The sequence below is a fragment of the Sciurus carolinensis genome, chromosome 2 (assembly GCF_902686445.1).
Source record: "Sciurus carolinensis chromosome 2, mSciCar1.2, whole genome shotgun sequence".
Classification (NCBI taxonomy): Eukaryota; Metazoa; Chordata; class Mammalia; order Rodentia; family Sciuridae; genus Sciurus; species Sciurus carolinensis.
In genome coordinates this window covers 76,626,562-76,647,980 of record NC_062214.1, presented here as the reverse complement: position 1 = coordinate 76,647,980, position 21,419 = coordinate 76,626,562, and the positions used below count along the sequence as shown (strand labels likewise).

Here is a 21,419-nt window from a genome sequence, read left to right as displayed (position 1 = left end):
ACCTCCTGTGTTCCCCCAATTCAGCATCCAGAGACATTATTTTAAAATCAGTCATAGCTTATTGTTCCTCTGGGTAAAGCCCACCAGTACATCCTTATAACCTAAAATGAGATGCAAACCCTGCATGAGGTCACTCCTTCCTCCCTCCTTCTTTTCCTCTCAGGCCTTTTCAGGTCTTTCTTACTTGTCCTTTGCTGGACCATAGAACATTTCAGCCCAAAGGGAAACTCTTATTCCTCTTCTCAGCACTTTTGGCACCAGATACATGGACTTTCACACCAATTAATTATCAAGTTCTCTGTGGGCACCAACTGGGGAGTTCCACAGTTGAATTTAATTTTGACACTGTCCAGAGCAGCCGAAGATTAATGACTGAGTCTTACAAACAGCTCCTTCTTCAGACATCAGTCCCATATAGTGGGTCTCTAGGTTACCCACAACTCCTGTCATACTTGACCACAAATCAAGGGTTTTCACAAACTCACCTATGATAGTAAGAGTAAGCTTTCCTTCCCTAAAACAAAATACCCAAGTTAATCAATTTATAGAGAGAAGGGTTTATTTTGGATCACAGTCTAGAAGGTTGTAGTCCATGATTAGTTGACTCTTTGCCTTGGGACTGTGGCAAAGCAGTGCATCCTAGCAGATGCACATGGTGAATCCTAACTTTTAACCTCATGACTTGGAAGCAAAAAGAGACACAGGAAGGCAATAGTCCCAAAATTCCTTGTAGGGTCACACCCCCAGTGATCTAAAGACTTCACATAAGGCTCCTCCTCTCAAAGATTACACTGCCTTCCAGTAGTGCCTCCCAGTAGCACCACCGTGGGAACTAAGCCTTTAATGTGGGCTTTTGTGGCACATTTGAGATCCAGACTATTGTACCCCTCCTTCCATTTCATAATTTGCAATAAAGCTTATTCTAACTGTTAGGGTTGTAGGATAAAAGTTTACCCTGAAATGAGAACACAAAACAAATTGGCCATGTGGAAGTGTTTTCTGGTCTTTCAGTTCATAGGCATAAATGTGGTCAAGTTCTTGATTTAGAGGCCAGTTCTTTGTTAACCCTTAAATAAACTTTAGCTTCACTCTTTCTGCTCAGTGCACTGTCACTTTGCTGCCTGGGAGTGGTCACTATTTTCTGCTCACTTGTCCTCCAGGTGCAGAAGGACTCAGGGTGGAATTTGACCGGCAGTGCTCCACAGAAAGGCGCCATGACCCTCTCACAGTCATGGATGGTGTCAACAGGATTGTTTCTGTGCGATCAGGTGAGGAAGGGAGGTTGAGTAGGGCACAGTCAGCTTGCCTGTGCCTCTGTAAAGGGAACCATTAACCTTTGTAGGACAAAATACTGTTTCATGTGGGAGCTTGAAGAAGGCAAAATGAGCTGTTCAGCTGTGAAATATAGTAGGTTTTATTTTTCTCTTCCCAGTACTTTAAATAAATAATTAGCCTTGTGGTAGGTGCCATTGATGGGGCAGAGGGTTATTGAGTGACCAGCATGAGAACTGGCCCTTGTTGGGTCACAGCCAGCCTCATCTAGACAGTTGGAGAAAGTGCCAAAGAAGTATAAGAGTGCAGGCCTGTGGCAGTCCAGGTTGGCATTCTACAGAGCTTTTAAAGGAATCTGGTTTTTTACTGATTTCTGTGAGGACTTAGTTTGTGGAGTGCTGGATACAGGGGTAGATAGGTGGCATCATGTGCTGTCCTATCTGTTCTGCTGCTATGCTCTGTGCACTTGAGTGGGAGCTATTGATCCCACATTTAAAATTGTTGGTATGGAGTTTGTATGTGTGTCTTTTCAGACCTCTTCATCCTTCACCTTGAATAAGAGGTTGCAAATTTTCCCTGTAAAAGACGAGGTGGTAAACATTTGAGGCTTTGTGGTCCACATGTGGTTTGTCCTAAGTGCTCGCACACTATATGTCAGTGAGTGGTTGGGCTGTGTCCCAGTAAAACTTTACTCACATAATGTTACTTAAATCCCTGGTGGAAAGCTTTGGATGAAGTGTATATTCATGATGAGCATGAGTTTTTCTGACACTTTGACAAATGTCTGTCAGCACAGTTCTTGGTACTGTTGTTAGATGTGATGTGTCTCTGCTTCCAACAGAAAGTGTGGCAGGATATTTCCATGCTGTTGCCAGATGGTCCTATAACACAAGGTTATAGGACCATCTTTTCTGAGATGCTATCACACATGCTGTCATTGGTAGCACCCTGGGCCTTTGGCTGTCTAGGCTACTCTGCTTCTCCTTTGTGGGTGACCTTTTCCTGGCCTTGCTGAACTCTACATATGAACCCTTTGTGGGAAGATAGGTTCTTTCTCATGTTGTTTGGCTACCCGCTATCCTATCTGATGTTCCTCAGAAAATATGCCTACAACCCTGACCTGGGCATATGTTGGCTGGCCCCGCAGGCCTCTCACGTTGTATCCTAGTCATGTGTGTGATCGTTTCCCCTTTGGGTGGTAACTTATGTCAGGAGAGTGTCTGCCTGCCCTCACAGTCTCTTCAATATTTTAGTTCAGGGGAAGGGCAGATGAATTAAAATGCCATTCACCAAGAGTGGTGTTACTGTGAACTTAAACTTGAAAAAGATTGGGTAGGAGGTTCTAACCTGGTGTGAATGATTTTACTTTGTATTCAAGGAATTTTTGTTGACTGGATGTTGGAGTGAACCTAATCCCAGAGTGTGCTTTTCTTTACCAGGCCGAGAGTGGTCTGACTGGTCCAGTGAGCTGCGCATCCCAGGGGATGAGCTGAAGTGGAAGTTTATCAGCGATGGGTCTGTGAATGGATGGGGTTGGCGCTTCACAGTCTATCCCATCATGCCAGCTGCAGGTAAGGGAGCTGCTGTGGCCATCAGGGTTTGGTGACCAGCTGCGATTGTTACCCAGGCAATGTGGAACCATACACATTTTTCATTTAGCAACTTAGGGTCTGCCTTCTCCTGCTGTGTTGGGAGCAAGTGCTGTCAAAGTTCCCACTGAGGCAAGGATCAGCCCCAGAGAGCCATGTTAGCCATCCTGCTACCATGGTACTGGTACTCCATCTTCACTCCATGTGGAAAGTAGTTGCTGCTTGTTACATTTCTTCAAAGCTGTTGATTTACAGTTAACATGAAAAGGGCACAGTGCATGTAACCTAGACAGTGGTGTTGCCAGCACACTTTTCACTGATGTGTTCCATGTGGGTGGGGCCACCCTGTTAGCCGGATTTGTTGATTTTGTTGGTGTCTTCTTACGGGGTGCTCCCAGCCTTATCACACATGGGAACATTGACAGTGCTCCTTCACAGGCCCCAAGGACCTCCTCTCTGATCGCTGTGTCCTCTCCTGTCCGTCCATGGACTTGGTGACCTGTCTCCTGGATTTCCGGCTTAATCTCACCTCTAACAGAAGCATTGTTCCTCGCCTTGCAGCCTCATTGGCGGCATGTGCACAGTTGAGTGCCTTAGGTAAATGGAATCTTCATAGTCATGTCTGTCTTACTGTTTGGAAGAAAATGATCAAGTTCCTTATGTTTCTTATTTGCTCATTTCAGCTGCCAGCCACAGAATGTGGGCCCTTCAAAGATTGAGGAAACTGCTTACAACAGAATTTGGGCAGTCAATTAACATAAATAGGCTGCTTGGAGAAAATGATGGGGAAACCAGAGCCTTGGTATGGAGCTTTGTAGTATTGGTTTCTAGACATGTGATCCTTTGGGAATAAAATGTCACTTAAATTGTTTAAATTGTTGAGATGAGTTGGGAAATTTCATCTGAGCATAAGGAGGCCTTCTCCACATCCAGACTTTTCCTTATGTTGCTGGACTTTGGTTTGTTAAAAAATCGATGTGTTAGCAGCTGTGTGTGCTGGTACTGTGTTTGGACCTAACAAGTGAATCTGATTGACCACTTCTCCTTTATTGTGCTGCATGGGAGAGTTCACATTGATGTAGTCATGCAAGGGCACAGGCACATTCTGCACGCCAGAGAGGGATAGTTCTCCAGGAATAGCTGTATTGAGACTGGCGCCAAACATTCTGAGATGAATGTTCACACTCCCCTTTTTATTGTAATGTTTACATTACAATAAAATCCTTTCAGCTTTTTGCTTACTTCAGCATTTATGGTCTAGGTGTGTATATGTTTGTGTGTGTGGTGCTGGAGATTGAACCTAGGACCTTGTGCACAATTTTTTTTTTTTTTTTTTTTTTTTTTTGGTACCAGGGGTTGAATCCAGGGGTGCTTAACCACTTAGCCATATCCCCTGCCTTTAAAAAAATATTTAGAGACAGGGTCTTGCTGAGTCACTTAGGACCTTGCTAAGTTGCTGAGACTGGCTTTGAACTTGTGATCTTCCTGTCTCAGCCTCCCACGCTGCTGGGATTACAGGTGTGCACTATAGCACCTGTCCAGATAAGCATTTTTTAAAGAGGAATAGCACCAGCATAATGAAACCTTTGATTTATAGGAACAAAACAAACTGATAGCTCCTCTGTGTTTGGATTCCTGCAAATTTTGGATTCATTTTATTATTTTTAAGAGTTTTACTGGCAGTGCTCTTGCTGCTTTGGTGAAAGGCCTCCCAGAAGCTTTGCAAAGGCAGTTTGAATACGAAGATCCTATTGTGAGAGGTGGAAAACAGCTGCTTCACAGCCCATTCTTTAAGGTAATAGTATAGTGATGGTAGAGTACTATGTTTTAGGCCTCTTTGAAGCCTGAAGTTGAATATGAAAACATCTCAAGAAATAATTATATCTTAACCCATTGTCTAAATATTAGCATGTTTGAGATGCATGGGTCCTCTTGTTAATGTAGGCCAGGGGTATTGAAGCATTTGTAGGATCTGAGGTCCCTGTGTTTAAGGTGCATTTCTAAGAACTCTTAGGAATAACTACATCACTGATGAAGTAATAAGGAGCTCCTCAAAAGTCCTCAGATACCTTGGGAGGTGGCTGGTCACAATCTTCTTACTAGCAAATTGTGTTACTCAACTAGAATGTTAGCTGTATTTTTAAGCATCCTTGTGCTTTTTTGTTTGTTTAAATTTTGGTGGCTCCAGGTCCTGGTGGCTCTTGCTTGTGACCTGGAACTAGACACTCTCCCTTGCTGTGCTGAGACACACAAATGGGCTTGGTTCCGAAGATACTGCATGGCCTCCCGTGTTGCTGTGGCCCTGGACAAAAGAACACCATTGCCCCGTTTGTTCTGGATGAGGTATTGCACATTATTTGCAATCACTTTGTAATGCAAAAGCATTTTTTTAAAAAATTTAGAGCGTGAAAAGAGACACACACAAAAATTTCTCTTGACAAGACATACCATAAAGAAAAGACACTCATAGATGATTATTAGTAAACTGACACTGTGAATTTCAATTAAAAGTTATTTTTAGTAAACTAAAGATGTAATGTTACTGCCCAGACAGTTTTGGTAGTTTAGACTTGATGTAATCCTATCGATTTTATTTATTAAGTATAAAATCACGGTGTTAACATTGGCATTCCTTCATATTTCTGGGCAGCAATTCCTCTTGTCTTCTTAATATTTATTTGTTTTATTCTTTGGATAAGTGTTTAATTCATACTCTCATAATAATGTTGTCTAGGTGGCTAAGAAAATTCGTGAGTTAATGGCAGACAGTGAAAACATGGACATTCTCCATGAGAGCCACGACATTTTTAAAAGAGAGCAAGATGAACAACTTGTACAGTGGATGAACAGGTTATTATATCAGAAACAAATAATGTTATGTGCAAGAGAAAGAGTTTCATTTGAAATTCTTTTCCTATGTCAAATGTTCTTTTAATGTTTGTTGCAGGCGGCCAGATGACTGGACTCTTTCTGCTGGTGGCAGTGGAACTATTTATGGATGGGGACATAATCATAGGGGGCAGCTTGGGGGCATTGAAGGTGCAAAGGTTAAAGTTCCTACTCCTTGTGAAGCTCTTGCAACTCTCAGACCAGTGCAGTTAATTGGAGGAGAACAGACACTTTTTGCAGTGACAGCTGATGGAAAGGTAAAGATGTCTTTTTCGTGTCATACTGTCATTAAGTCTGAGACAGTTATGTGTAGGTGTGTTATTAATTCTTGTATATCTCAGGATTTATATTGAAATACTGTCTCAATCTGTATAGTAGTGCCATAAAGCAATTACTTAGAAGTAGCTATAGTTCTAAATATTATCTTTAGATGTATTCTGTAGCTTTTTAATTTTTAAATTTTGAATTATATCACATATACAAAGTACAATTTTTTTCATATAATTTATTTGATATATTCCTTTCTTGTTTGCTATTGTACTTGTTATCTTTTAAAAAAGTCAAACTCTGTTGCAGCTAATATGTAGAAATGGTTGATGTTAACATACTATGTATCTAGTGACTTTATTCTTTTCTTTCTACTGTGTCTCAAAATTTGGGTTTTTTGGTTTTTTTTTTTTTTTTTTTTGTATTTTCTTTTTAGAAAGCCATAGTCCATAAATGAATGTTGTTTGTTACTTGCTAGTTTACCCCACTTTTGTTTATTTTTTTCCTTTTGGGTGGAAAAAGGGAGCTAGTCCTCCTGGTTGGGAATTGGAGTATAATGTCAGGCATGTTTTTAAAGCAGTGTGATGGGATATTTCACAATTTGTCAATTAAGAAAACTCCCTTCTGTCTCTGTTCATGAATGTATCTTGATTTTGTCAAACATTCTTTCTACATTAAAAAAAGTCCTTTTATAGATTTTTTTTTCCTTCAGTGAATTAATAGAGTGAATTTGATTAATGAGTTTTCTTATGTTAAACTTACATTCTCTGGATAAACTCAGTTTGATCAGAACATTTGTTTGTATATTTTCAGTTTGTGTTTGTGAATATTTTGTTTAAGATTCTTGGGAGGTTCATGTTACTGGGTGAGGACTAGTGTTCCTGTCTTACACACTCCTTGTCTAGCTTTGGTATTATATCAGTTATCTGTTTAACTTACAAAAATACACATTTATCATCTCACTTTTCTGGGCTAAGACTGTAGATGTGGCATAGCTTGGTTCCCCCAGCCTAGAATCTCTGACCAGGCTGTAGTCATTTTAAGGTTGTACAAGGAGGGATTCAGTTTCTTGTGGACTGTTGGGCTGAGGCCTCAGTCCTTCATGAGCAGTTGGGAGAGTCACTGTCACTCAGGTCTGTGCCATATGCTGTAAAAGTAGCTCCCAGTGTGGTAACCAGCTTCATCAATGAACAAGGGAGAGTGCAGGAGAAAGCATTAGCAAGAAAGAGACTAATATCAAGATGGAAGTTCCAGTCCAGTGTAACCAAATCACAGAAGTGATGCTTCATCATTCTTGCCTAATTCCACTCAAAAGAACTTGTCTAGGTCCAGCCCACATTCAAGGAGAACACACAGGGCATGCATATCTGGAAGCTGGGACCATTGGGAACTCTGTCAGAGGCAGATTGCTGCCACAGGAATGGGAGTAGCTTCAGAAAGCTTGAAATATATTCCATTTTTATTTGTTTTCTGGAAAATTCTTTGCCTTTTAGTGTTTCCTGATTGTTTATTTATTTTAAAAAGTTTTTTATTTGTTCTTTTTAGTTATACATGACAATGGAATGTATTTTGACATATTATACATTAATGGAGTATAACTTCTCATTCTTGTGGTTGTACATGATGTTCCTGGTTATTTATCACCAAATTTAAACAGTATTTCATACCACCCAAACAGGATAAATACTGACTCGTTGCTTTGTATTGGTTCTGATTTCCCTCTCCCCTAGACATTGTTACTGTTTTTTTACATAGAACATGCTTTTTATGACACAGGTCTTTGCTCACCACCATTCCTTGTCTCTCAGATCTCATAGTTGCTTTTCTTCTACTTAATGAGAATATTTTCAGTTTCCTTTAATTAGTTTGTAGTCGATTAATTCTCTGATTGTTTTTGTGTATTTAAAAAAATTTTTTTTCTTCCTGTTTTCCAAGGTAAGTGGGCACAATGTGATCCTGTAAAACCTTGTTTACAAAAACAGGGTCTGTGGACCATAATTTGTCAACTCCTGTTTTGGAGTATAAAATTTTTAGTTGATAATTTTGTTAGCACATTAAAGGTTTTATTCTTCTGTGTTTGACTTTCATTGTTACTAATGGGATGTCAACAGTCAGCCTAACTTTTACAGAAATTAAGATAATAAATCTTTTGTCTGTGGCTTCATTTAAGATCTTTATTTGGTAATGTGCAGTTTTATTGTGGTATATTTAGATATCAATTTCTCTTTCTTTTCCCATTTTTTGTTTTGTGTATGGTGTTTTTTTTTGGGGGGGGTGGTGGACTGGGGAGGAGATTAGGAGGTAAGGGATTGAAGCAGGGAGGGGACATCTCTCAACAATTTTGTTAAATTTCCAGTTACTTTTTTCAAATATTGCTTCTCCTATATTTTCTGTATGGTCTCTACCTCAAAGTGATGGCTGTTACAATGAGAAGGTATTTCCTTTATATCATTTGCTGCTCCTTTCCTCTTTTTCTTTCTCTGTCATATGCTGGATAATTTCTTTAACTTGATCTAATTTCTCTTCCCCTCTATGTAATTTGCTTTTTAATACATAGTTTCTAGAAGGTTTGCTTTGGGTTATTTTTTATCCTCTTAGTCCTTGGGCATATTTTTGAAACTTTTATCTCTTTAAACATAGTATAAAACTATTGTTCTTCTGCTGGCTGTCAATCTTGGTGCCTTCTTTCCTTTTTTATATGATGTAATTTTAAAAAAAAACTATGAGCTTTATAATTTTCCTTAGTATATTTTATTCAGAAATTCTTTGAGGCATAATTTGAAATAATGAATCCAAAGAGAATTTATAAACTTGGGACATTAACAACTTAATCCATTTTAAATTTAAATTTTTTACTAAGGATTTTAGTCCATAAGTAGTATAAATTTAGAACAAAAAATCAACTTGAGGACTGTTTTTTGTGGGTATAAATTCTCAGGGGAGATTCTTCACCTTTCATTTATTGCTAAGAAAGGCAGCTTTCTTTGTCGTTCTCATCTTACTTCTCATTGGTGGTCACACTGAGGGAGCAACCCTGTGGAGCCTCAGGATGAAACACCATGTAAATACATAATAGGAGGGATGTTTGTCATGCATTTGGAAATGTCAATCTGATCTTTTTTCTCCCTAATTAGTGATAAAGATATTTTGTGTCCCAAAACAGTTATTATTAATTTAGAGTAAAAAAATATTATTTTTTCTTGTGTGATATTTATTTATTTATTTGTTTGTTTATTTATTTATTTATTATGTGGTGCTGAGAATCAAACCTAGTGCCTCACATGTGCTAGGCAAGGGCTCTACCTCTGAGCCACAACCTCAGCCCCTCTTGTGTGATTTTTATGCTGTCTTGATGATATGTTACATTTATAGTTTTTCTATGAGATGTTTCAATGGGTTTATTTTTCAGAGATTGGCATATAGTAGATAATTAAACCCTTTTTTTTTGTTTTTTCTTAGTATTAATTATAGCTAATATTCTTTATAAAAATGGAAAAGTTTCCATGGAGAAGAGCTTATTTTCAAAATAGATTTTTTGAATTTGTGATTTCTGATAGTCAAGTTTTTTTTTTTTTTCATTGTTAGAGCTTTGATAGAGTTTATTAGATATTGTGTGTGTGTGTTTTTTAAATGTAAATTTAATACTCTGGGTGCTGGGGTTGTGACTCAGTGGTAGAGCGCTTGCCTAGTGTCTGTGAGATCCTCAGCACCACATAAAAATGAAATAAAGGGGGGCTGGGGAGATAGCTCAGTCAGTAGAGTGCTTGCCTTGTAAGCACAAGGCCCTGGGTTCAATCCCCAGCACCCAAAAAAAAAAAAAAAAAAATGAAATAAAGGTATTGTGTGTACCTACAACTAAAACAAAATATTAAAAAAAAATAAAGATATTATGTCCATCTGTAACTAAAAGTTTTAGAAATTTTATTACTTTGTGGGAAAAATGGTTAGAACATGATTAGGTTTTGTTAATTTTAAAATCTAGGGATATTTAAGTGAAATCTAATGTTGCTATTTCTTTTTGTTTTCTTAGCTGTATGCCACTGGCTATGGTGCTGGTGGCAGACTAGGGATTGGAGGGACAGAGTCGGTGTCTACCCCAACATTGCTGGAGTCCATTCAGCATGTGTTTATAAAGAAGGTGGCTGTGAACTCAGGAGGAAAACACTGCCTTGCCCTCTCTTCAGAGGGAGAAGTTTACTCTTGGGGTGAGGCAGAAGATGGAAAGTTGGGACATGGCAACAGAAGGTATTATGTGAAAACATCATTTTCAATGTTAGGTTTTCCTTTGTTCCAGTGCTGGCACAGGATATTAGCACTTTGTTTTTCAAAACAACATTACAACCATCTGTTCAAATTAAATAGTGACTCATTTGGCAGAAATAGATAGGTTCACATGCCAACATGTGACCTTACCTATAACACTTCTCTATTGGGAGGAAAAAATATCAGTTCTGAATTTCTGATTTATAATTACAAAACTTCTTTTTGTCCTTCTCCAAACCATTCATTGAATCACTTTTGGCTTTTTGTGTGTCATATAGTACTTAAACTGTTAACACAAAGGAAATGGCAAGAATTCGACGGGGAAAGACATACAAATAACAGTGGTTTTTAAGCAGAAGAACCAGGTTGCTCATTCATTTTTACAGATTAATGGCAGCTACCAGCCAAATTGAAATAGTATCAGTCTTCCTTTTCCTAGAAATTACTAAAACGCTGGAAAAATGTACAAAACAATCACCCTAAAGATACTGGAAATCCACAATGGGAAACAATGCTAGTTCTAAAAATTTCCCCAGTGGACTGTCTGTAAAAAGATTTCCAGGATGTGGCACATGAAGGAGAAGTCCAGGCACTGGCTTGAAGACATCCTCAGTGTGCAGGAGGCAGAACTGAAGTCCAGGGAAACCAAGAGCTGTGAGTATGCAGAGTACAAAGGAGAAGAGAGCTGTACAAAGAGAGGACTCCAGGGACCTGCAGAGTTGAATACAGCAGTCACATGTGTAAGGCCAAGGAACACTCACCCGAAAAGGATTAGAAGAAACAGTTCCCAGAGCTCTCATGAGACAGAGGATAGAATCTTCATAATTCACAGGGCATTGATTAGTGTACCAAAAATGGTGTCGTCAAATAGTAGGGGGAAAAAATCAATCATATACTACTTGTAGCCATTATCCCACCACCAAAGTTATAATTAAGCAACTTAATATATTATTTGTTTTTATGAATATAACAAATCAAATATCTAACATGGTAAACTTCATAATGTCCTGTATCTACTCAAAAACTACTAGACATACAAAAGAGCAGGGAAATAAATACAACCTATATGAGAAGAAAAACCATTCAATCAAAATGGACCAAGACATGACAGTGATAGAATTGCTGGATAAGAACTTTATTAAAGCAATTATTTTAACCATGTGCTATATCTTCAAGAAGATAGAGAGAAACTTGAACGTGTTAGGTAATGCCTAGAAAATATGTAAATACTCAAATCAAACTCCTAAAGATGAAGAATACAATGTCAGCGATATAAAGTATATTGGATGGAATTAATGACAGATTAGACATTGTAGAAGAAAAGGTCATTCTCAAAGTAGAAACTGTCCAGGGTGAAACATTAAAAAAAATAAAAATAAAGGGTATACAAACGAACAGAACACTAACAAACTATGGAACAACTTCAAATGGCCTAATACATTCATAATGTCACCAAAGGAGGGGAAATGGGTATTTGGAAGAAATAGAACAGAGTTTAGTGGAATCACGACATACTCAGTCAATCAAAAGAAAGCAGAAAAAGAGGAAAAATTCAACAAAGAACACATGGGACAAGTAGAAAACATATAGCAAGATGTTGATCTAAACTCAAATATACTGATAATCACATCAAATGAAATTATCTGAACACCCGAATTAGAAGTCAGAGATTATCAGAATGGAAATACAAGCAAGATCAAACAAATGCTGCTTACAGTGATCCCACCTTAAATATAGATGTATAAATAGACTAAAATCAAAAGGATGGAAAAATATACCTTGCTAAAACTAATGAAAAGAAACTGGAATGCCCATATTAATATCATGCAAAGGAGGTTTTACAGTAAATAATATTGATAGGGATTAAAAGAGTAATTACTTAGTGATGAAGTAGTTTTTCAAGAGGACATATTAACAAATATTAATTCTAAACACTTAATAATAGACATATCAAGTAAATAAAATTTTAAAAATATTAGAACACCAAGGAAAATCAACAAACCTACAATTGCAGTCACAGATTTTAATACCCTTCCTTTCATAATTGATAAAATAAGTAAATAAGGATAGAATATTTGAATAACTGTCAATTAACTTGACCTAATTTTAAAAACACTGTACTAGACAGAAGTACATTTCTTTTCTTGTGCACATGGAATACCTACCATTATAGGCTATGATTTGGACCATGAAACAAATTTTATATATCAAAAGGATTCAAGTTAAGTATATTCTCTGTTCACAAGGAATTATGTTAGAAATTATCAACAAACATATCTCTAGAAAAATTCCCCCATATTTAGAAAATAAATAAAACATTTCTAAATAACTGATGCATTAAATAATGAATCAGAAAATAAATGAGAAGTAATTTTGAGCAGAGTGGAAATGGAACAGCATATCAAAATGTATGAAGTCCAGCAAAAGCAGTGCTTAGAAGGAAATTTCTAGCACAAAATACATATTTTAAAAGTGCAAGACTGGGATGATAGCTCAGCTGGTAGAGTGCTTGTCTCGCAAGCACAAGGCCCTGGGTTCGAACCCCAGTACCGCAAAACAAAAAAAAACAAAAAAAAAACAAAAAAATTAAAAGTGCAAAGTGCTCTTAAAACCATGATATCTACCTGGAGATACTATGATAAGAAGGGCAGATTCAGTCCAAAGTAAGCAGAAGAGAGGGAATAAGAAAAATCAGAGCAGAAACCTATGACATAGACCCCCCACACACACACACACAAAGGGGAAAATCATGAGAAACAAAAACTGGTTCTTTGAGGCAAATATAATCAATAAAGCTCTATCTTGACTGATAAGAAAGAAATTATCAATTATAGGAACATTAGGAATGAAGGAGTTTTGATCACCACAAGGTGTGCAGATGTTAAAAGATTTAAGATCACAAAATATAAAAGATTTAAAAGATCACAAAATATAAGGATACAAAGAATCTTAACTTTTTAGAAGAGTTGTGCAAATTCCTCAAAAGTCACATATTCCTCAGAAAATGAATTTGCTGTAGACACATATCCAGCACAAATCACTGGTGATTTTCAACATGTGGATAATTCCATTTCTTCATAAACATTTTCAGAAAATTGAAAAGGAAGGAATTCTCTCCAATTTTGAAGATAGCTTTATTCAAACCAGACTCAGACATTATTAGGAAGATGTAGACCAATAACCCTCATGGACATAGATATAAAAATTCAGTGTTTTAGGAAATCAAATTAAAATAATACAAAAAAGATAATACAGTGTGACCAAGTGGAATTTATGCCAGAAATTGCAAGTTTGGTTCAACATTGGAACAATTAATGTAAAGAAGAAAACCACGTGATCATCTCAGTAGATGAAGGAGGGAAGAGCATTTGACAAATTCTAACATCCATTTCTGGTAAAAACTTCCAGCAGTCGAGGAGTCAAAGATCCTTTTCTTTAACCTGATGAAGAGCATCTGTGTTAAACTTTCTTGGTACTTAGTGATGACAGACTGAAACACTGCCCTTTCAGGATCAGACAAGGATGTCTGCTGTCACCACTTCTATTCAGCATTTACTGAGGTTTATTTAGCAAAGGCAGTTCAGCTTTGTGAAGAAACAAAAGACATTCAGATTGGAAAGAGAGTTAAAGCTGTTTTGCAGATAACATCATCTATGCAGAGAATCTGATGCATCTACAAAAGTTAGTAGAACTAATAAATGATGTTAACAGTATTGCAAGATAGAATATCCATACATGAGCCATCTGTACACATACTAATATAATCAGAAAGTGAAACACCATTTACAGTGCCCTTGTCTCAAAATCAAATATTCAGGGATAAATTTGACCCAAAAAAATGTGGATCACCTACAGACAGAAACTATAAAATACTGGTAAAGTTTTTCTGTTTGTTTGTTTTTTAAGTTCAGATATTTTTATTAACATTTTTTTAATGTTTTTTTAAACTGGGAGTTGAACCCAGAGGGTGCTGAGCCACATCCCCCTAGCCCATTTTTTAATCTTTTTATCTTAAGACAGGGTCTCGCTAAGTTGGTTAGGGCCTTGCTAAATTGCTGAGGCTGGCCTTGAACTTGTGATCCTCCTGCCTCAGCCTCCTGAGTCACTGGGATTACAGGTGTGAATATTTTTTTAAAAAGTATTTTTTGTAGTTGCAGATGAACAGCATGCCTTTCTTTTATTTGTTTATTTTATGTGATGTTAAGGATCAAACCCAGTGCTTCACACATGCTAGGCAAGTGCTTTGCCACTGAGCTTCAACCCCAGTCCAGTGTGAAGATTTTTAAAAGACCTAAAATTATGTGCAAATTAATATTTATTACCTTCAAAATAAGGAAAGGACTAGACTAATCAAACAACTTTGAAATTGAGGAATAAAGTAGGAAGACTTGTACTGTCTGACTTCAAACCTTGTTTTAAAACTGCGGTAAGGTAACCAAGGCAATGTAGTCTTAGCATAAAGAAGAAAGAAATATAGCAGACTGGAAGAATAAGGATGAAGTGAGTTTGAAAAGATGACACTTCTCACAGTCTCTGGTATACCATTTATAGAAGTACAAAAGCAATTCATTGAAGAAAAAAATAGTTTTTTTTTCCATAATTGTTTGGAATAATTGGATTCCCTTATAGCAAGAAATGAACTTAAAATTTATACTGTACTATATCCAAGCATTAAGTCAGAGTGAATCATGAGAGGAAACCTTTTGTGATCTTAGGTCAGACAAAGATTTTTCAGATTGAACTCCAAGACATGATTCATTGAAGAAAATTAATTAGTCATCAAGGTAAAATATAAAACTGAAGACATAATAAATTGGACTTTGTAAAAATTATGAACTGTTCTCTGAAAAACATTGTGAAGAGATTAAAAAGATATGCTACATCCTGGGAAAAGATATTTATAGTCATTTAATCTGACTGAGGTGTGATAGCCAAATATATAAAGAACTTTCAGAACTCAGTAAGAAAACTTGTTAGCCCTGCTTGCCGCCTCTCAGGCCAGTAATAGTCATACTTTAAAACCCCTTAAATGAATTGTTAATTTATAGCAGACTGGGCAAACTATTTTAAGTAAAGGACTGGGTAGTAAATGTTTTAGGCTTTGCGCATATATATATATATATATATATATATATTTTTTTTTTTTTTTTTTTTTTTTTTTTTGTGGTGCCTGGGATTGAACCCAGGGCCTTGTGCATGCAATATAGGCACTCTACCAGCTGAGCTATATCCCTAGCCCTGCATAGAATTTTTTTAAGTAACTTTTTAAAAACATAAAACTCATTCTCAGCTCATAGGCCTTTTAAAAGTAGGCCATGGAACAGACTTAGCCCAGTGTGAGCAGTAGCTTCCCAACCCCTGATTTAGAACTGTGAAATTCAGGTGTCCCAAGGGAGATAGGTCAGAAATTATGCAATCTTGAGTTTAGAGTTGAATGATTCTTCTTGATTTAATAATTACTTGATTGGGACTGTGTGTATTGAGTGGTACACATTGACTAGATGAACAGGAAACAAAAACACTTAGTATTTAAAATATTTTAAAAAGTTTAAAAATATTTAAGAGTTGAAATTTGTTTGTTATATTTGATGTCTTTTCTTGCAGTCCATGTGACCGCCCTCGTGTCATTGAATCTTTGAGAGGAATTGAAGTGGTTGACGTTGCTGCTGGTGGAGCCCATAGTGCCTGTGTCACGGCAGCTGGAGACCTCTACACGTGGGGCAAAGGCCGGTATGGCCGCCTGGGGCACAGCGACAGCGAGGATCAGTTAAAGCCAAAGCTGGTGAGAAGGTGCCACCTTCAAAAGTCCAGGTCCAAGCCCAAGTGGCTGCTCCCTCTGTAGTGTTGAAGTGGTATGGGGGTAGTGTGCTATTGTTATTATAGTTTTAAAATGTCAGAAATATTTCCCATTCTATATTTTTTTTATTTTGGTGTTGATGGTTATAGGCTTAGTATTTATAACTAGGTTTACTTTGTGATAGAAATAAAATTTCTTGGTTATGCATTCATTCCATGGGCCATTTAAACAGTGGTATTTGAAATATTCTTTTATTTATACAGTTGACCCTTGAACAACACTGGTTTGAAGTGTGTGGGTCTATTTATATTCAGAATTATTGGAGATGTAGCTTAGTGGGAGCAAGGGTAAGTCAATACCCAGCACTGCAAAAATAAAAAGGTTGAGTTTATCCAAACTGAGGCACACAAATATTTACAGACCATACAGGGTACCATTTGAGGTTGAGAGAAATATAAGCAAACACAAGGTACAATATTAAACATAACTGCTTAAAATTAACTATAGTACATACTGTACTATTGTAATAATGACATAGCCACCTACTCTTGCTAATATGGTAAGCAGTTATGTGTTTAAAACTCCATGTGACACTGATCATCTCCATGTGATCAGTTCATCTCTATTTTATTTATTTTTTATTTGTGGTGCTGGGGATTGAACCCAGGTTCTCAGTGCATGTTAGACACATGCTCTACCACACAGCTACATTCCTAGTCCTACTTATCTTTTCTTTTAATTCATATCATAGTAAAAAGTGATCTCTTGGAATTTTTGTGTATTTTCTGCCATTTATAATGTATTAACATACAGTAAGGCTTCCAGTCAGTAGTAGGGTATTAGTAGTTAAACTTTTGGGGAGTAAAAAGTTACATGTGGATTATTGACTAATGGGGGGTGGCACCCCTAAACACCATGTTGTTTTACTGTCAGCTATAATGATGAATGTTACTTGGCATCTACAAAATGTTTTGGCTTCTAGAAGGCCCACTATCTTTGTGGTGATACAAAGGGGTAAATGAATAGTCTTCATAGCAGAGCAGAATTGGTTCATCAGGACACCGAGACTTGCTTCCTACAGTTTAGATTAGTATAATTTAAATAAAGTAAGATGTATTCTGTTTTGTCTCATAGGATTGTTAAAATTATAAAGGCTTAAAATAGGCATCCTACCAAAAAAGAATGGTAGCATTGTAAAGTTTTCTCTTTGATAAGCTTTCATTGTGTATGGCCAGTTAACCCAAGGTTCCTTTTTTTCTGAAGGTGGAGGCACTGCAGGGCCACCGTGTGGTGGACATTGCCTGTGGCAGTGGGGATGCCCAGACCCTCTGCCTCACTGATGATGACACCGTCTGGTCCTGGGGGGATGGAGACTATGGCAAGCTTGGCAGAGGAGGCAGTGATGGCTGCAAAGTGCCCATGAAGGTATTTCTTATTTACATAGCCTCAGATTCACCATTATTCTCCCACTCTGTGTGGTTCTCAGGGGCATTTTAACCTCATTTTTACCTTCTTCACAAAAAATATTTGGTAATCTGGTACAATGTGAGTGAAGGGCCCAGAGGCATAAGATATTTTGAATGCCTTTTTGGGGAATGGATGTAATTCAGGTTTTACAGAGCCTCTGGTTTTATTTACTACATAGACCTGCTTGAGAAATAGAGTAACACATTGTTCCCAATCCCTTCAGTTTACAGTGGTACGTAGATACCATGTCACACTCTAGTACTATGGGATGTACTAGAACTTACTGAAAGGGTTTATTATGTCTCTCTGGGCAGGTACTCTGTGAGAAGCCCCATGAGGAAGCTGTCTGGTACCCTGAGTGCTGGGTCCCTTGCATTGCTCCACATGAGTTGAGGCAGTTTCTTAACTTTGCCAGCCTGATTTGCCATTGTCAGTGGGTGGTTGGTATAGGTTAAATGAGTTGATGTGTTTAGATCATGTACTTACCACTCAGCAGCCTGTAGTGCATGAGCACTGTGGTGGAGTAGAGCTGCTGTTCATGGGTGCTGTGAAAAGAAACTAGAACCTATCTATGTTCAGGGTCTTCTCTTGTTGGGCTTGGAGAGTGCAGGTGCAAAACAGAGAACCACACTCTGCACAGGTACCCCTGGAGCTCTGACCAGGTGGCGCACACCAGGTGCCTCTGAGCTAGGGGAAGAGCCTGGACCCAAGCATGTAGCTTTTCTTTCCAGAGTTGTGCTGCCTGCCCAATATAGTAGCTGTTGGTCACATGCATCTGTTTAAGTTTAAATTTAATCAATTTAAATTAAATTAAATTAAAATTCACTCCCTTAGTCACTCTGACATTCTCAGTATCTACAAGTAGCTCAGGGTGGCTTCCTTTTCCATCATCTCTGGCACTTTGTCTAGTATAGGTAAGTAGATATTTTAGTTGCATTACAGGTTACAAATGTTTCCACAATGTGATAAAAAGGTCTCTTGTGGACTTCCCTGAGTAAGGAAGGTTTTATACACAGACTTTACACCTTCAAGGATTAGGATGGAGGAGCTGGAGGAAGATATCACCAAATCATTGTGAAAGGGATGGAAGCAGGGGAAGACTAGTTAAGAGAATGAATTCTTAATTTAAATTTAAAATTAAATATGAGGTTATAAGTATGAGAAAACTCATAGAGGCAATAAGGAGCAGGGTTAAGGAGTATGCTGGGTAAGGAAAAGTGATGACCAGGTAAATGGGCTCCAGTGAGACCCTTTCATGCTGGATGTGGAAGGTCGGGTCCCATGCATGCCAGACTGCATGACTAAGATCATATTACGAAATTGACCCAGACAGATGGGCAGGACCCATGTGCTCCTGGCCATCTGTCTTGTTGCCTGTTGTTCCTTCCCTCTGGGCCTTAGGTTCTGAGAGAGTGTTGGAGGCAGGTAAGTAGATGTACAGGTATTGCTGAGGAGTGATGCCTCCATGTCAGTTGAAATATCTTCTTTTTTGGTGACATGCATTATGTCCCATTGTGCCTTGTGTTGGCATGTCTGCTACCATCAGATGCTTCTGCCTGCTTTCTGGGAGGTCTTTGGGTAAGTGGAGTATGATTTTAAGTTGTGCTAAATATTCTACACAGGAGTGGGTATTCAGAGTTCTTCCTAGACTTAGTTCAGTCTCAGTGTGGTTGCAGCAACTGCTGTAAGGACCTTGATGGAGTGTGTCTAATTGGACATTTTCCCTTTCTAGATTGATTCTCTTACTGGCCTTGGCGTGATTAAAGTAGAATGTGGATCCCAGTTTTCTGTCGCCCTCACAAAATCTGGAGCTGTTTATACTTGGTATGCAAGATTCTGTTTATTCCAACTAAAATCAGATCAGATTTTTAATTAAAGCTGTGTTAACTACCTCTTTGTACACTAGAATGTAACTTCTGTGGCAGGCTTTTTTTTTCTTTTGCAACCTGGAACACAGAGTTTGCACCAGAAGGATGGTGTGTAGTAAATGAGATAACTTTTCACTAGTAAATTCCATGCTTCCTTTGTGTGCAGGGGCAAAGGAGATTATCACAGACTGGGCCATGGATCTGATGACCATGTTCGAAGACCTCGGCAGGTCCAAGGGCTGCAGGGGAAGAAAGTCATTGCCATTGCCACTGGCTCTCTGCACTGTGTGTGCTGCACAGAGGATGGTAGGTGTGAGGTGTTTCCAAACTGAGGCCTGTAAATCTAAGAGAGCTGCATAGGAATAACATGTGCTGGAAAAGGGAGGAGTGGTGCCAGGGGATTATGCTGTGTCCTGAGTGTCCATCAGCCCCTAGTGTTACACCTGTGAATATCTTATCTTATGGGGCTATACAGACAAGAATTAACCAAGCTGTCTTCAGTAGCTATCCTCAGATAGGCCTGCTGCAAGGATGGTCCCCAGCTAAGAATCTGAATCTTAATCTCAAGAGAGGTCTCCATTCTCTAGATGGTGAGCATGGCTCACTATGCCTGAACTGTTTTTTATAAGCAATGTGGTCTATACTAAACCCAACTTTCTTCTGGAGTCTGGAGCTTGGTACATGCCAGGTAAAGGGCAGTTGCGTGATCAGCCCCAATGAAAACCCTGGTTGTTGAATCTCTGATGAGCTTCCCTGGTAGATAGCACTTCACACTTGTCTTTACACCTTGTTACTGTGGGAATTAAGCTTTTCCTGTGTGACCACGCTGGGAGATGACTCTGATGACTCTGGCAGCTTGTGCCAGATTTTCCCTGAGCTTTGCCCTAGGTGTCTTTTCCTTTTGCCTGATTTTGCTATAATAAGTGGTAGCTATGAGTGCAACTACCTGCTGAGTCTTGTGAATCACAGAACATGGGGTGGTCTTGGGGACTCTGATACAATGGCAAAAGGAATTTTCCAGATGAAATTAAGATTGCAAATCAAAAAAAAAATCGCAAATCAGCCAACTTTGCAGTATGGAAATTATTTTGGGTTAATTATTTTGGGTTAAGGTTCCAAAGTAATCACCTGGAACCTTCAAATCAGTAAAGGAGGCTGAAGAGTTAGTTGAGATGTGGCTGGAGAGTTGCAGAAGTTTTCAAAGCATGTGATACTCATGTCCTACTGTTGCTGGCTATCAAGACACAGGAAGGGACCAGGGAATGGGGTGGTTTCTGGAGACTGGAACCATCTTTCAGCTGAAAACCAGCAAGGAAGCTGGACCTCAGTTCTATGAAGAACTGAATTCTACCAACAACCTGAGGAACAAAGGAACTCCCTTAGGGCCTCCAGAGGTGAGACCCACATTGGACTTCTGACCAGCAGAAGTAAAAGATGTTAAGCGTATACTGTTTAAGCCAGGAAGTTGTGGTGATTTGCCATAGCAGTGATGGAAAATGAATGCTTCAGCTTTCAAAAGACACATTGTGCTCCATTTTACAGCCTTTGGTTAATTATATAAACATGCACTCTTAATAATTTCATTGATGGAGGAGTTTCATGTATGAATAAGCAAATTTTATGGCTTGTGGTAGAATGACATTGTTCTTGATGAAGAACTTAAAACATACTTTCGTTTGATTAATTTTAATTATTTTAAAAGTTGAGACAAATTATAGAGAATAGTTAGAAGTACCTTACCAAAAACTTCTGTATCTTGAATCATGTGAGAGTTAGGTGCTGTCCAGGTGCCTCATCCCCGAACATTGAGTGTGTTTATTTCCTACAATTAAGGATACCGTGTCACGTGATCTCAAATATGGCTGTCCGGCCAGAAAATTCATACTTGCCCTAGTTCCTCCTGATACTCACTCCTGTTCACGGTACTTCATGTGTTATAGTGAGCTGTCACCTTCTTATCATGTCTCTTCTGTGACACTTCCTCAGTGGTCCCTGGTGTCACACTAT

At 38.2% G+C, this 21,419-nt stretch overlaps 1 protein-coding gene across 1 annotated transcript in view; it reads left to right on the top strand.

The window, feature by feature from the left end:
• The window catches only part of Herc2 (HECT and RLD domain containing E3 ubiquitin protein ligase 2), a 207,278-nt gene that overhangs the window by 170,284 nt on the left and 15,575 nt on the right, over window positions 1-21,419 (top strand). The window contains 14 exon segments of the mRNA XM_047538401.1: window positions 1,161-1,268; window positions 2,712-2,843; window positions 3,300-3,458; window positions 3,545-3,663; window positions 4,531-4,656; window positions 5,050-5,194; window positions 5,197-5,204; window positions 5,596-5,711; window positions 5,809-6,007; window positions 10,048-10,262; window positions 15,885-16,062; window positions 17,341-17,502; window positions 19,277-19,368; window positions 19,579-19,718. Coding sequence (XP_047394357.1) covers window positions 1,161-1,268; window positions 2,712-2,843; window positions 3,300-3,458; window positions 3,545-3,663; window positions 4,531-4,656; window positions 5,050-5,194; window positions 5,197-5,204; window positions 5,596-5,711; window positions 5,809-6,007; window positions 10,048-10,262; window positions 15,885-16,062; window positions 17,341-17,502; window positions 19,277-19,368; window positions 19,579-19,718 — 1,899 coding nt within the window.